Consider the following 16,330-nt stretch of genomic DNA (forward strand, 5'->3'; position numbering starts at 1 on the left):
CCAAATCTCACAGGATTTGGCACAGTCTTTGACTCTTGAGGACACAAGCAATTGTCTGGAATACCTCACATCCTCAGCACAGTTTCTTTACCTTCTACCAAGATTCCCTTTTTGCTGCTCTAGACACACCTGACCCTAACTTCTCCCTTGAGTTCCTGCATGAACTCCACTTCTCCTTTTGCTTGGACAGCTTATTCTGAGTCCTCCTAACCGGTGCTTGTAACGGTAATTATGTACACCACTGCCCCTCTGGACAGATCCCTTACCTCTCACTCCCTGATTTCACTGAGGATCTTGGGTGAGAGAGAAGGATCTGCAGGATGAGAAAATATCCACTCTAACACAGAGCTAGATTGAGATGTCAGCAGGTCACTGATGGTTATTGCTACTCTGGGTCAGGGTTAACTTCAGAATAAGTGAACAGGAGACACGGATATGGAGAGAGCCAGATTCCGACTGATGTGGTCCAAACTATGCCTGATAGCACGAGTTCTTCACTCTGCTTCTCAGTTATAGGGAAACTGGTTTGTAAAGTCACTTCTTCCTCAACCTTCTTTTCTATAGCCGAGCGTGGAGAAAATGATCAGACAACATTTTGAGGTCAGTCCAAGCCTGGAATAAACCTTTACATTGGGGCATTTGTACTTCCCTTGCAATGTCTTCCCTATCACCTGGCATAGGAGATACTTAATAAGTTAGACAAGTATTTACCTGTTGGATGAAAAATATCTTGGGTAAGCACTGTTTTTCTCTGTATCCCCTTTCCTTGAAAAATCAATCTTCAGTTTTGGGGAAGGAGGTGTGTGAAATCATTGTAAACTTCAACTTTTCTGAGGTTTGTTGGTGTGACTCTCCTGCTACCAATTAAATAAAGCTTGTTTTGTCATAACTGTTTTGTGTCCAGATTCTCAAAAATGTGTTTGCTTGTTTCCCGGGAACTGGTCCCTTAAGATTTAGCTCTGAGCTTCTCCTAGTTGTGTCCTTGGGAGGTAGACCTTATCCTCAACACCAAGGTCCCTTCCCACTTCAAGCATACGCACACTTCCCCTAACAAACACATCCAACTTTGCCTCTTAAGACAAGAACCACCTTTTGGCCAAAGCAGATTGCTTCATCTTTAATTTTGGACTCACCCTCCTCAGGAAGTGCCAGGCCTGGCCGTGATGGTAATTGTCCTCAGATAACCTCTCACACAATTCCATTCCCAATCAAATGTAAGATCTGTAACAAATACCTAGGAAGTTAGTTCCTGTGAAAGAAACTAGAGTAATCAATCATTGCCTTTCTTCGTTCGAATTTTTGCAATGGAGAAAAGTTAATCAACAAGCAAAACCGCAAAGGAGCATCAGTGATGAACTTGAAAAAAGATCATTTTTAATACCCTAATGCTGTCTGAGAAATGAATTACACCGTGGGAGGTATGAAGGAATAGGGCTAAAACAAAACCACTCTATTCAAATAAGAGATCAGATCTGCACATTGATCTCCATGGGGCAAATGAAAAACCAGCACACATGAAAGTTGAATTATACCATGGAAGCAATAGAATAGATGAATTAGGAAATGTGAAGAATAACAACAGCAACAACTACCTATAAGAGACGTAATTAACAATAGAACTAAAGGATTCATACTACCACCACATACACTGGAAGCCCTGGGGTTTTACTTCAGGAAAAACAATAGAAATACTAGCTTTCCATAGATGTTAAAGAAAAAAATAAAAAGGTTAGATCCTGAGTCACTTTTCATGCATTTACATTTAAATTTTACAGACAAGGCAGCTAAAGTAAACTCCCTTGGACATGGAAATATGAAAAGGCAAATTAGCCTGGGGACAAATCAGACCTCTATTTTCTCATTTAAAAGTAAGAAATCAGACCAGATGAACCTTAAGGTCCCTTCTGGTATTAACATTCCATGGATCTTATTTTTTCTTTTTAAAGAAAGTAGGTATATTTACATCAATAGAAGATAACATACATCTAGAAGGCACTTTAAAAATAGATGGTATCATTAAAGTTAGACATTTTTAAGCAGAAGGAACCCTGAAGGTTTAGAAAAGAATAAATGTGTCCATATTCAAAGCTGATGACATTGTTTAGTTAGTTGCAAAGAGTTTATTTAGAAAGGTAATGTCACATAATTTAAATGAAGGGTGAGGTCATAAACTTTCAAAAGTGGTTTTATCCAGTCCCCCTTCCTTTATTTTGACCCAAGTGCTTCGTGGCACATGTGGGGATGGCCACCAGTCCAACTAAGCCTGGCAGTAGAACCATAGAAACACATTCCCAGGAGCCTCTCAATCTCAGGCTTACAACCCCAGGTGGGATGGGATGCCTAGGAAATGAGCACCTGTGTGAGGCATCTCTTCCTTCTTTGACGTGGGTGCGTATCTCGCACATCTCTTTACAACCTCAACTGCTATGCTACTAAATGCTTTTACACATACGTGCCATATGAATCAACCCCGGGACATACCTGAAACCTAGATTTTATCATGCTGTTACGAGGTCCAAGGCAACAGTCAATGGCCAAGCAGCTGTTAATCACTGATCCATTTAAGCTCCTCTGAGCCCTGTTCTGTCCAATATATCAATATTTCTGACCTAACTGAAGCAATAAAGCACATAATTCATTCTACAAATCATCCCTAGTCAAGTGGCCGCTACATGATTTATGGAGATGCACATAAATATTTTGATGACTTTGATGATTGTGAAATGATTCTGTATAGCCGGAATGAATTTGTGACAGGAACAAGTCATTATATTTATAGAGATAAAAGAAAACAATATGACCCAGAAATAGCTGTGGGGAGAGTTGGAAAATTGGGAGGTCAAAATTGACCTGAAGTTAAGTAAAACCCCAAAATGCTGCCACGGAAAGGAAAAATAAGCCAATATGACATTGGGATATAAGATTAATATTCAACAGACAGGCAAGAAATTCACATACTAAAATGATTAGTCATACACTAAGTAGATTATCATACTCATGTTTTGGTTTCTACACTTTTAAAAGCATGGGAAAAGCTGGAGAGGAGCCCAAGATGAACAATAAAATTTTAAAGTTAAAAAATTAATTTAAAAAATTATTTATTTTTATTTTTGGCTGCATTGAGTCTTCGTTGCTGTACGCGGGCTTCTCATTGCGGTGGCTTCTCTTGTTGCAGAGTGTGGGCTCTAGGTGTGCGGGCTTCAGTAGTTGTGGCACACGGGCTCAGTAGTTGTGGCTCACGGGCTCTAGAGCGCAGGCTCAGTAGTTCTGACACATGGGCTTAGCTGCTCCGTGACATGTGGGATCTTCCCAGACCAGGGCTTGAACCCATGTCCCCTGCATTGGCAGGCAGATTCTTAACCACTGTGCCACCAGGGAGGCCCTAAAATATTATCTGAGGAAAAACTATACAATCTGCTCTAGTTGAATATTAAGGAGTAACTTCAAAAGTATCCTCAAAAAACAAAGGTGATGGGAAATTGCTTCTGCTTGTTTTCTTCTCACGTGCTTAGATTTGTAGAGAGAGTTTGGCTGGCAACATCAGCATAGGGTGATAACCAACAAGGGAAATTGGTTGCTAGGCAGGTGGCCTCTCTTTAACTTCTCAGCAATTGTAGAGTGTGATTCTCCTGTTGCCAATGAAATTAAGGTTGCTTTGTCTTAATTGTAGCTCCGCCTATACCCTAATTCTCTGACTCTGACTCCTGATTCCTGAGTGCCCAGATCCTTCCTCGTAATCATCGTTTTTGGAGTCTGAGTTACAGCCTCAGGCTTTGAGCTTTGGTATCTTAGCCATGATCTTTGCAGTCAAGGACTCAAGTGTTGAGCTGATGAAGCTTCCTGACTGTGAGAAGACTCCCGGAGAACTCTGTCCCCTCAGAAAGAGAAGGATCACAGCATCCACACTCTCCAGTCCTGTTTAAACCTCATTTGTTTGCTTTTGTTTTAAGTTTGTTGTGTGCTTGTGTTTTTTTCCTCACCCACCTCTGCCCATGGCAACAATTCTCCCTGCTTGTGGGGTATGTCCTCTCACCCAAACCGGTCTCCAGGGCCCTTATGGCTGAGGAGTCCTAGAGGGGGAGCTCCTTTTAGGTCTGCCTGTTTTGGTCCCCTAGAAGGCTGCCTTTGTGATCTGATGTTCCTCATAGATCCTCTTCAATGCACTAACTTCTTTAAACCATGATTTTCTTTCAGTTCATCAAGGTAGCTTTGGAGAAAAGCCTGGCAGCTGTGGAGACCCAGAACGTATCTCTTGCCCCTCCATCCACGACAGGAGAGGACAGTGACAGGGGTCTTCAGGAGGAGATGCTCCACCTGAGGGCTGAGATTCATCAGCTCTTAGAGGAGAAGAGGAAAGCTGAGGGGGAACTGAAGGAGCTAAAGGCTCAAATCGAGGAAGCAGGATTCTCCTCTGTGGCCCACATCAGGTAGGATGTGCACCAGAGAAGGGGAGCCTGCTGATGGAGAGGCTACCACAGCCAAGGGACTCACCTTGCTGCTGCCAAGGCATTTGTGCTGCCGTGGGGCTTTTTGATCCACATCCCGTGCTCCATGCATTAATTGTTCTACAGATTCTTAGAAAAGTTAATAATATTGGATAATGGGGATTATCAATAATTAGCATTCAAACTATTCAAATAAATCTGGTCTTAATTCAGTATAATAATGTCCATTATTAGCTTACATATATGACTGTCATGAGTGGAAATCTCCTAGTTGTACGACTCGTATTGCTCTTTTGAATTGACTGTGACATGTGAGGAATCTTCTGCTACCCGAGATGCTTCACTGCTATATGCAGAACCAGAATAGTCCATGAGGAGAAGGATTTATACAGAGGCCCTTTCACCTCCACTCAGCTCTCTCTCAGTAGCACAAATCCTTAAATCACAGAATAGCAATTTTAATAATCTCTGCTGTTTTATTTACTTTGCAAAAGTGGTAAGTAGCTTATTCATTGGCTAGATTGACCACTCTGTCTTTAATGGCTTTTTTTCAAAAGATGCTTGGGGAACATGCTGATAACATAGGGCTAATCCACTTATTCATTCATCCCTGAGGGTCATAATCATAATGGCCTGCTGTTTAGAACACAGCTGTGCAGATGTACAACTTCTAACTCATGCCCTATTGTTTCCCTACCTATTATGTGCCACTTAAATGTCCCTGAATCATAGAATGATATTAGTACAGAAGAGGATCTTGACATCCAGCATAATGTCTTATTTCATAGTTGAGGAAACTCTGGCCTAAAATGTTCTGGTAACTTGCTCAAGGTTGCATAATAGTCCGTGGCTAGACCCCTGGCTCCCAATCATTAAATTATAAACCTTTTCTTCTATACTGTGTACTTTGTCAAACAATTTTTGAAATAGTCTTGTGATCATCCTTAATGTTGGTTCTTTTACTCTGAATTATCATATTTCTTTTCTTAAATTCTACTTAAGTTAAAGCTTAAGTTTGACTTAAACTTTGTTATGTGTAAACTTTGTTGTGCTATCATGGGTGAGAACAATACAGCTCTTTTGATCCTACAGTTGAATATACAATCCAACCAAAGGTAGTACCTTCATGAATTATTTTCCTTTTTCCTCAGAGTTCCTAACCTAAAACTGATTGAACTCTTCCTCCAACCTGAAGCACCACTGATACTGTAGAAGATAGAATCTATGTAATTCGTAGTCCCTCTTTTGAGATTTTGTTGAACATTGCTGTTGTTAGTTTGTATTGTGAACACAGCAGATATAAAGTTATGACATAATATTAAATATTCTTCTTTATACCACACGTGTGCCCCTTTCTTTCCCTTTTACACATCAGTTTTGGTAAAATACCTGTCCCACTTTTCTCCATTGAAACTCTCATAGACGATCTCTCTGATTCCTGTGTCCTAAGGCATTTTCATCCTTGATTGAAAGCTAGACAGGCTGTGCTCTATTCCAAAACTTCAGGATCTGAGAAACCCAGTCTAGGGGCATAGCCAACTGCTGGTCCTTCAGGCTATGAATTATTACTTCCTTTGCGTCTTCTGGTCAGCAGTTCTCAATTTAGCGTGCTTAAGAATCACCTGTGGAACTTAAGTAAAATGTCGATGTGTAGGCCTTAGCTCTAAAGCTTTTTAAACAGGCACCTCCTAGGATTCTGCTGTCAGTATTCCTCAGGTCTGCAGCTAGTATGAGCAGGATTAAATGACTTCTCTGTTGCAGACACCGAGCCAGCCATACCACGTATGTAATTTCATGTAAGCATCCAGTAACTCCACTAGGTCAGCGTTAGAGGTTAAGTGAACTGCCTTTTTAAGTAAATTGCCTTTTTAAAGCCATATTTTTTATTGCTTCCACCCAATCCTAGTGAAATATTCGGTGGGAGGAAAGGCTGCGTCTAGAATGTCTTGGTGAAAATTAGTTATTTAGTCCATTTTATTTCCTCAACAAATTGAATATTTTATGCGCAGCTGGCACTGTGGAGGTTCTGGAGGTACAGGGTGAAAGGGACACGCAGAATCCCTGTTCTTATGAAGATGATCTCCTATCACAGGAGCCAGATGTAAAGCAAATAATTAACATAAGTACATTTGATGATAGTTGTGATTAGTGTTATTTATTTCTTCTGTGTTCCTAGGTCCAAATTTCTCATCCAGTAGTTGAAAAGTGACTGATGATAATTAATAGAACCGTAGAATCCATAATAATAAATTTGTCCCAATGTCCTTTTTATTTTTTTCTTAACAGTGTAGTTACCCTTGTTTATTCCGGAGGCCACTGAAAATTAGAACATGAGGCTGCAAGCATGAGTAAAGACAACTAGACTGGGTGTCTTGAGTCCTAGATTTTTAGTGATGATGCTGCCACCAAGTAGCTATGGGAGTGCGGGTAATCTCTTGCTCTTTCTGAGTCTTGGTTTCCTCGTGTATAAAATAAGGGAGTTGTTGTAGGTCTCTGAGGTCTCTTCATGCTCTGGGGTGTCTCTGAGTCTCTGATGGCCTGAGGTGTGGGTAAACGGGGCTATTAGGAACCGAGGCCAAGACCAGACCTGGCCCCTGATTATGTATGTTTCCTGTAGGAACACCATGCTGAGCCTTTGCCTTGAGAATGCAGAGCTGAAAGAGCAGATGGGAGAAGCAATGTCTGATGGATGGGAGATTGAGGAAGACAAGGAGAAGGGCGAGGTGATGGTGGAGACTGTGGTTGCCAAAGGGGGTCCGAATGAGAATAGCCTTCAGGCTGAATTCAGAAAGCTCCAGGGAAAACTGAAGAATGCCCACAATATCATCAATCTCCTCAAAGAACAGCTGGTGCTGAGCACCAGGGAAGGGAATAGTAAACTTAATCCTGAGCTCCTTGGGCACCTGGCCAGGGAGATCGACAGAATGAACACAGAGCTGGTTCGCTCTTCTGGAAAGCACCAATGCCAAGAAGAGGAGGGTGTGACCATGAGGCCTTGCCCCAGACCCCAGAGCCTTGACCTTGGGACTGCCTTCACAGCGGATACCCACCAAGTAAGTGTGGGATTAGATGGAATGAAAGACGCTTGGAGAAGGGTTGGAAATGTCGGTTTCTACCTAAAACAGTTCTGCCCTGTGGGTCGAGGTGCCAAGGGAAGGGCACCTTTGCACCACAAGTAGTGGTGATAATATTCCTCACACATCAACCTTTAGAAAGGGTTTTTACAACATTATCTTATAAATATTACATGAATAATTAATTTTCCATAAATATTTGAGTGCCTAATTTTCCAGATAAGAGACTAGACATTGGAAGCAGGCAATAAGGCTTTGTCTCTGTCCTTCAGGTATTCAGTATGGTGGGAAAGATGGCACAAAACCAGATCATTTCAATAAGATGCAATATAGGGATACATGGGGTTTTAAGGCAGCCAGACAAGTGGTGTGTAATGACATCTCTTCCTTATCACTGCCATTTTCATCACAGCTCATCACAGGTGTCTGTCCCTGAGCCTCAGAAGGAGTTATCGGGATCCTCTAAGGGGAGGCAGCTGAGCTGAGGATTAAGTAAAATGGAGACTACAGAGGATTCTTTTTTTTTTAAATTGGGGTATAGTTGTTTTACAATGTTGTGTTAGTTTCTACTGTACAGCAAAATGAAGTAGAGTTCCCTGTGCTATACAGCAGGTTCTCATTAGCTATCTATTTTATACATATTAGTGTATATATGTCAATCCCAGTCTTCCAGTTCATCCCACCACCCTCCCCCTTTCCCCCATTGGTGTCCATACATTTGTTCCCTACATCTATGTCTCTATTTCTGCCTTGCAGACCGGTTCATCTGTACCATTTTTCTAGATTCCACATGTATGTGTTAATATATGATATTTATTTTTCTGACTTACTTCATTCTGTATGACATTCTCTAGGTCCATCCACGTCTCTACAAATGACCCAATTTCATTCCTTTTTATGGCTGAGTAATATTCCATTGTATATATTTACCACATCTTTATCCATTCATCTGTTGATGGACACTTAGGTTGCTTCCATGTCCTGGCTATTGTAAATAGAGCTGCAGTGAACATTGTGGTACATGACTCTTTTTGAATTATGGTTTTCTCTGGGTATATGCCCTGTAGTGGGATTGCTGGGTCATATGGTAGTTCTATTTGTAGTTTTTTACGGAACCTCCATACTGTTCTCGATAGTGGCTGTATCAATTTACATTCCCACCAGCAGTGCAAGAGTGTTCCCTTTTCTCCACACCCTCTCCAGCATTTATTGTTTGTAGATTTTCTGATGATGCCCATTCTAACGGGTGTGAGGTGATACCTCATTGTACTTTTGATTTGCATTTCTCTAATAATTAGTGATGTTGAGCACCTTTTCATGGGCCTCTTGGCCATCTGTATGTCTTCTTTGAAGAAATGTCTATTTAGGTCTTCTGCCCATTTTTGGATTGGGTTGTTAGATTTTTGGTATTGAGCTGCATGAGCTGTGTATATATTTGGAGATTAATCCTTTGTCCACTGATTCGTTTGCAAATATTTTCTCCCATTCTGACGGTTTTTTGTCTTGTTTATGGTTTCCTTTGCTGTGCAAAAGCTTTTAGGTTTCATTAGGTCCCATTTGTTTATTTTTTTTATTTCCATTACTCTAGGAGGTGCATCAAAAAAGATATTGCTGTGATGTATGTCAAAGAGTGTTCTTCCTATGTTTTCCTCTAAGAGTTTCATAGTGTCTGGTCTTACATTTAGGTCTTTAATCCATTCTGAGTTTATTTTTGTGTATGATGTTAGGGAGTGTTCCACTTTCTGCAGAGGATTCTGAGAGGGCAACTGGGCAGGAATGCAGGGAGGGATGAGTGGAGGTTTCCACCCCTTCTCTCTTCAATCATTGAACAAACATTTACTGAGAGCTCCTCCTCGTTAGATTCAATTGGCACCATGCTATGTGTTGTAGATACAGAGATGAATAAAACATTACCCCAGCTCTCCAGGAGCTCGTTCCGGAAAGCAAGTAAGTGCCAAATGGGATGAGGAGCGCTGTGACAGACACATGAATAAAGTCCACAGGGTTCGCAAGGGGTAGCAGCCATCACTGCCTGGGGGATGAGCTCAGACTGCCCTGACCCTGTGCTGGTTCTTTTCACAGCTGGTCAACCAGCCCCAGGCCCGTAACTCTGGACCTCAGTCAGAATTTAGCCTCCCAGGATCCACCAAGCACCTGCGCTCCCAGTTGGCACAGTGCAGACAACGCTATCAAGATCTCCAGGAGAAGCTGCTGATATCAGAAGCCACTGTCTTTGCCCAGGCCAACCAGCTGGAGAAATACAGAGTCATGTTTAGTAAGTCTTAAGTTCACGTCACCAAAGTGTCTGTCTTCTCCCTGAGAAGCTACATGCTTTGCAGACTTCACTTTTCTTCCCCAAATTTAATCCTGACCACAACCCTAGGATTGTGGAAGTGGATACTTCAATTTGCAGATGGCAGAGAAGAGTAAATGAATAAATCAAGTTTGCAGTGACAGTATAGGGAGGAAATGGACTAACACCTAGATTTGCTGATTTCTGGTACAGTCAACAAACTGCCTTACCTCTCTCAACGTATGCTAACTGCTTCTCTTCTGCTCCTCTTTGCACCACATCAGATTCTTAAAAAATATACCATCATTGTTGGTCTAGAATCAGCGCTTTCTAATAGAACTTCTGCGGTGACAGAAATGTTCTATACCTACGTCATATGTGGTCATGGAGAACATGAAATGTAGCTAGTTCAACTTGGGAATTTTAAGCTTAATTTTAATCAGTTTAACCTAAAATAGTCCCACGTGGCTAGTAGCTACCTTACGGAACAGTACAGATCTAGATGTCTTTGAAACTCTGAATGAGTTCAGCTCCATTCAAACATTTACTGAGCCCCCGTGAACAAAGCATTTACTCGTTTCCCTGGGACTTCTAGAGATGACTTAAAAATGTCTGGTCCCAGCGAAGCCCCGTTATCTGTAGATGGGATCATCAATGGCAAACAGGCTCCTCGTGGCAGAGGGAAGTCCTGCTGTCTGGAGCAGGTGGTCTCTTCTCCCACCTAAGTCCAAAGAAGCATCTATTCCACTGTGGACCTAACCTCCCTGCACCCTAAGGGCCAGGGTATGTGCCACTGAGGGTGAGGGTGTATGTGGGAAATTCAGATACTCTGTAACACCCCCTGTCTCTTCCTAAGCAGGTGAATCCTTAGTGAAGCAGGACAGCAAGCAGGTGCAGGTGGACCTCCAGGACCTGGGCTATGAGACTTGTGGCCGAAGCGAGAATGAGGCTGAGCGGGAGGAGAGCACCAGTCCCGGTAAGAGCACAAGTATGGGGTTCACCTTCCCTCCCTAGAGGCAGCCTTCACATTTGGGTGCCGTTGGCAAGTCCCACATGCAACGAGGAGTAGGGGTAAGGGGGCATGGTAGACTGAAGAGGACACAAGACCAGAGAGGGACAGGAAGTTTGGAGGAGAACTCTTGCCCAGAATGAGGCTGTGTGAGTTTGAATTTCTACAATTAGTTTTCAGCATACTGCTGTTAATTTAAAAAAATGTTCTATCCAACTGTTATTATAGAAAAAATACTAAGGTCTATTTATTAATGAGAAGACCAGATGAGCTTTGGGGGAATAGGCAAACCATAAGTTTAAAAAAAATATTCTTCTATTATAAAAGTACTGTGGGGCTTCCCTGGTGGCGCAGTGGTTGAGAGTCCGCCTGCCGATGCAGGGGACACGGGTTTGTGCCCCGGTCCGGGAAGATCCCACGTGCCGCGGAGCAGCTGGGCCCGTGAGCCATGGCTGCTGAGCCTGCGCGTCCGGAGCCTGTGCTCCACAACGGGAGAGGCCACAACAGTGAGAGGTCCGCGTACCGCAAAAAAAAAAAAAAAAAAGTACTGTGACTATAGGGACATCCACCCAATTGAAATCAAGGAGGAAAACACTTGAGTAAAATAGAAGGTGACCACACCTGACTTGCTGGTCTCTTGGGAGGGTAAGAAATACTGCATTTGAATGTTAGTACAGTGCCAGCGCTGAATAAAGTACTGCTTCAACTTTTGCTCTAGTAATAATTATTGTCCTCAAGACCTTGAAGGGAGTGGCCTCAGCAGCACGTCCAGCTTTACTCAGGAAGATGTCTTTGTCTTTTCTCAGAGTGTGAGGAGCATGACAGCCTCAGGGAAACTGTCCTAATGGAGGGGCTGTGCTCTGAGCAGGGACATCTGAGCTCCACACTGGCCAGCCCCCCTGGAAAGAAGCCCTTGGAGAGCCAGCTAGGGAAGCAGGAGGAGTTCCAGGCATATGGAAAGTCAGAAGACATCTCTGTCCTATGTAAGGACATCAAAGATCTGAAGGCCCAGCTGCAGAACGCCAACAAGGTCATTCAAAACCTCAAGAGCCGAGTCCGGTCCCTCTCAGTTACAAGCGATTATTCATCTAGTCTGGAGAGACCCCAAAAGCTGAAAGCTGTTGGTACCCTCGAGGGATCTTCACCTCATAGTGTCACTGATGAGGACGAGGGGTGGCTGTCTGATGGCACTGGGGCTTTCTACCCCCCAGGGCTTCAGGCTAAAAAGGATCTGGAGAGTCTGATCCAGAGGGTGTCCCAGCTGGAAGCCCAGCTCCCGAAAACTGGAACAGAAGGGAAGCTGGCCGAGGAGCTGAGATCAGCCTCGTGGCCTGGGTAAGGAGGGTCCTCTTTGGACCATTACTTGATTGATGATGTCTAATTTTATGTTTGAAGGAGGGTAGCCCGGGCAGGTAGAAGAGAGAACCCATCAGGGCAATCAGAGGAGCACCTATTTAAACGGTAGCCCTAGGTCTGAAGAAAGGACACGTGACCCCTGCTGGGAGATACCAGGTCCCTGGGATTTCCTCCTTAGGAATGTATTCTTAAAGTGACAGGATATATGATATAAGTAGTAAGACTGGAGTCAGACTTCCTGGGTTCGAATCCTAGCTCTGGGACTTAAAGGCTATGCAACCTACTCAGTCTTTCTGAGCCTATTTCTTTACCTATTAAATGAGGATAATAAGAAAACCTATCTCAAAGGGTGGTTATTAGGTTTAAATGAATTAATACAAGTGCTTATAATGATGCCTAGCATATATTAAAGCTCTCAACAGTATTTGCCATAATTATTATTGTTATTGATACTTTGTGGTTGAAAAACACCAGGGTAGATAGCCCTCTCAGTATCTGGGTTATCTATGCTGAGTAACAAACCACCCCAAAGCTTAGGGGATTGAAGCAATAATTTATGTGGATTGGCTGGCCTGAGCAGTGTAGCTCTCACTTGGGGTCTCTCATGCGGCTGCCATCAGATGGAGGTTGGGGCTGGAGTCCCTGAAATGTCTGCCTGGACACGGCTTCTTCATTCATGTGTCTGGTGACGTGGTGCTCCTTGGCTTCTCTCTTTCTCCATGTGGCTCCCTGTCTTCTGGAGCCTCTCCTCCTGGCCTGGGCCTCTCATAGTACGGTGGTCTCAGGGTAGTTTAACTTCAGCATGGCAGCTGGCTTCCAAGTGGAAGTTGCCAGGCCAGTTAAGAGCGACTCCTGGACTTGGTGCAGTGTTACCTCCACTATGTTACCTTGGTCATGGTGGTCACAGAACCCACCCAGAGTTAAGGAGATGGAGAATAACTTCTGCCCAATGATGAAAGAGGGGCACAGCCACATTATAGAGGAGCACATGGAACGGGAGCTTGAGTGATGGCCAACTTTGCAAAATACAGTCTGCCATAATAGAGATGGTCTTTGAAGTAGAAGACATGAAAGGACCTATCTGGATTTTTAGTATTTATTGAGCATCTACCCAATAACTATATTTAGTATTTATTGAGTATCAACTGTAAGTCTACACTATATTGGTGCTGTAAGGGATGTAAACTATGGCACTGTATTTACCCCCACAGAACTTATTTTTCATTTTTGGACACATGACTAACACGTATAAAACAGTGGAAGAATGGTGGCATACCATGTTGTTTGATGCAAGTTTGTCAGAACAGAATTTACTCTTAAATACATCCTTCGGTTTTTGTGCCAGAATTCAGCTTAAACGGAGGAACTCTTAGAGATGTTCTCACAGAAATGACTGCAGAAGCCCCCATAACTTAATTTTCACTCTTTTCCATTCTTACCCTTTCCTCTTCTTTCCTACGTTAGGAAATATGATTCCCTGATTCAGGACCAGGCCCGAGAACTATCCTACCTACGCCAGAAAATACGAGAAGGGAGAGGTATCTGTTATCTTCTCACCCAGCATGCGAAAGATACAGTAAAGTCTTTCGAGGACCTCCTAAGGAGCAATGACATTGACTACTACTTGGGGCAGAGCTTCCGGGAGCAACTCGCTCAGGGAAGCCAGCTGACAGAGAGGCTCACCAGCAAACTCAGCACCAGTAAGTTGGCCACAGGGCTTTTGGACACTCTCAGTCCCTCCCAGAGCCCAGCCCCAGGTGACCGCCACACCTCCACCACAGCCTTTTAACCCAGGTTCTGCTTCATTTAACCCAGGGGTCATTACAGAATCAGGACTGGCCAGTGGGAAGCACCAAGGAGGAACTACAGGGTCAGAGAGGCCATGATTACAGCATCATTTATGGAATGTGACCTTTAGAGAAGGAGGCTGAGTCCATCTAGTGCTAAGGGGGAGAAAGAGAGAAGAGATCAGAGGACTTCACTGTAGTTAAAGGAGCCCTGAACCGAGACTTGCAATACGCAAGCTCTAGCCTGGATGCTGCCACTAAGTTTCTTTGGGCAAATGACTTAACCTTTTGGTATCTCTGTTTCTTCATCTATTGCCTGGTATTGCACATGAATGTAATTCAAATACAGATGAAGCACTATGCCCTTTTGAACATGGTTTGGGCACTGAATGTCATAGTACAAGGGCTAGGAATATTGGTAATTATTGAAGCCCTTGACTTAGAATTTCCTGAGAGCACCCGAGGGAGAACAGCAGGATCAGTCTTGGGGGCCAACCATCCCACATCCTAGCGGCAGGTGCAGAGGTGGGACAGGGCTGTTTATCATCTCCTCAAAGCAAGAGTAGGTTCTACATGAAAGCTGTGATGGGTCACAGAGCTGGTCCGTCTGGGAGTCAGTCTGTGGCAGGCTTGGAGGCTGGAATGTTCCAGAGGGAAGTTAGCCAAGTGCCTTTTAAACTTTGTTTGCGTTGATTTAGGGTAGAGGAAGTCATGATGGTGATTACCAGGTCAGGGAAGGTCTGCCTGGTGAGCTCAGGAGAACCTGCAGGTCTGTTCTCTAAAGATACAATCTGAGGTCTCCCAGAGCAATTCTCCCACATATCCTGGACATACATAGAGTAGTCACTATTTTGCACCCAAATCGGCTCCTGCATTTATAATGTGTGAAGTGAGACCTGTTTAATTTCTTACCGTTTCTTTCTGAATTTGGTTTGCAGAGGATCATAAAAGTGAGAAAGATCAAGCTGGACTTGAGCCGCTGGCCCTGAGGTAATTCAAATAGGATCTGGTAAAGGAATCAGGAACAAGGCCTAAGGGGTCAAGGGTGGCTGCAGTTTCACAAATCAGGGGGGAAAAAGGAAAATGCTGATTGTAATCAATTCATTTATTCATGGAACACATTACTGTTCTTTTTAGCCTTACTCTCTTTTGATATAGTTCTATTGATTTCTGTTCGTATAGTTATTCAAATTAGTAACCTAGATTTATTATTATATTATTAGCTAAGTAACCTAGAGTCAGTCTGACTTAAAAGTAAACTAACCAGGTTTTAAGGGTCCTTGGCACCCCAAGGATCTCCTCTGCTTCCCCACTGTGTGTTTAAAGACCAAGGTGTGCTTTTTGCCAAGTTGGCTTACCCCAAGTTGAGTTGGCAGCGAGTTTAATGGCCACACAATTTCCTTGGGAAAAAAAGAATTGTATTACAGTTCCTAATTTTAAAAAAAGTGCTTGACGTTGCAGATCCCGGGAGGCTACAGCGTCTTAGGAGCCAGTTTTCACTGAGTCACTGAATGTTATCTCATTACGTGCAATAAAATACAGGCTCAGAGTCCTTTGTAGTCACTAGTTCACGCCCCTTTGTGTCGTGAGTGTGCTTTAGACCACTCAGTGCTTCTCAAAATATCTGCGGTGAAGGACAAAGTATTTTTTTTGTTTGTTTTCCTTTCTAATCCATCACAGACACACACATTGTCTCTATCTCAGTCAACCAGATGATTCTACTTATCATACTCCTAGATGTTGTGGGAATGCCACTCTGCTATGTTTCTCAAGGCTTACCTTGCATTTCTGTACTTACTGGAGACTGGGAACCAACAGTTCTCGGACTCCAGCTGTACTGGGGACCATACGTTAAGCAGCAGTGCCTTGGAGCACTAGCTGAGCCTCTGCTAGTCCTCAGTGTGTTGTGTGGCCAGTGCACTGGGTAGCTCTTGCTCTCCTTCCCTCTGCACCTGGCTTACTTTCCACTCCTAATCAGAGATGGGTGATTTCGTTTACCCTTTGCAGGAATGGTCCCCTTGACTTATGTGGCTTTTCCCATGTGCCCTAGTCAGGACTAGCTAGTCCAGTGACTCTGGGTTCAGCTGTTGTCCTCCTTCACCCCACTAGGCTCAGCAGGGAGCTGCAGGAGAAGGAGAAAGTGATTGAAGTCCTGCAGGCCACGTTGGACGCGCGGTCCCTAACGCCCTCCAGCAGCCGTGCCTTGTCTGACTCCCACCGGTCTCCCAGCAGCTCTTCCTTCTCGTCTGATGAGCCGGAAGCCTGCTCTGACATGGACATAGCCAGCGAGTACACACACTATGAAGAGAAGAAGGCTTCACCCGGTCACTCAGGTAGCCTCCACTTTCTGAGTGGAACCACCTCTA

General features: G+C 43.7%; 1 protein-coding gene across 5 annotated transcripts in view; it reads left to right on the forward strand.

The window, feature by feature from the left end:
- The window catches only part of PDE4DIP (phosphodiesterase 4D interacting protein), a 192,408-nt gene that overhangs the window by 137,325 nt on the left and 38,753 nt on the right, over positions 1–16,330 (forward strand). For 3 of the 5 annotated variants that reach the window (XM_027091139.1, XM_027091138.1, XM_027091137.1), the window contains 8 exons: positions 4,195–4,427; positions 7,063–7,498; positions 9,602–9,794; positions 10,669–10,788; positions 11,628–12,156; positions 13,642–13,877; positions 14,903–14,954; positions 16,074–16,297. In XM_027091139.1, the coding sequence (XP_026946940.1) occupies positions 4,195–4,427; positions 7,063–7,498; positions 9,602–9,794; positions 10,669–10,788; positions 11,628–12,156; positions 13,642–13,877; positions 14,903–14,954; positions 16,074–16,297 (2,023 nt within the window). Of the gene's footprint in view, positions 1–564; positions 861–4,194; positions 4,428–7,062; positions 7,499–9,601; positions 9,795–10,668; positions 10,789–11,627; positions 12,157–13,641; positions 13,878–14,902; positions 14,955–16,073; positions 16,298–16,330 lie in introns of those variants that run through there. The other 2 variants (XM_027091136.1, XM_027091135.1) reach the window with 2 other exon arrangements.

Source organism: Aethalodelphis obliquidens, unplaced genomic scaffold (assembly GCF_003676395.1).
Source record: "Aethalodelphis obliquidens isolate GAN/ISIS:26980383/991018 unplaced genomic scaffold, ASM367639v1 scaffold70, whole genome shotgun sequence".
NCBI lineage: Eukaryota > Metazoa > Chordata > Mammalia > Artiodactyla > Delphinidae > Aethalodelphis > Aethalodelphis obliquidens.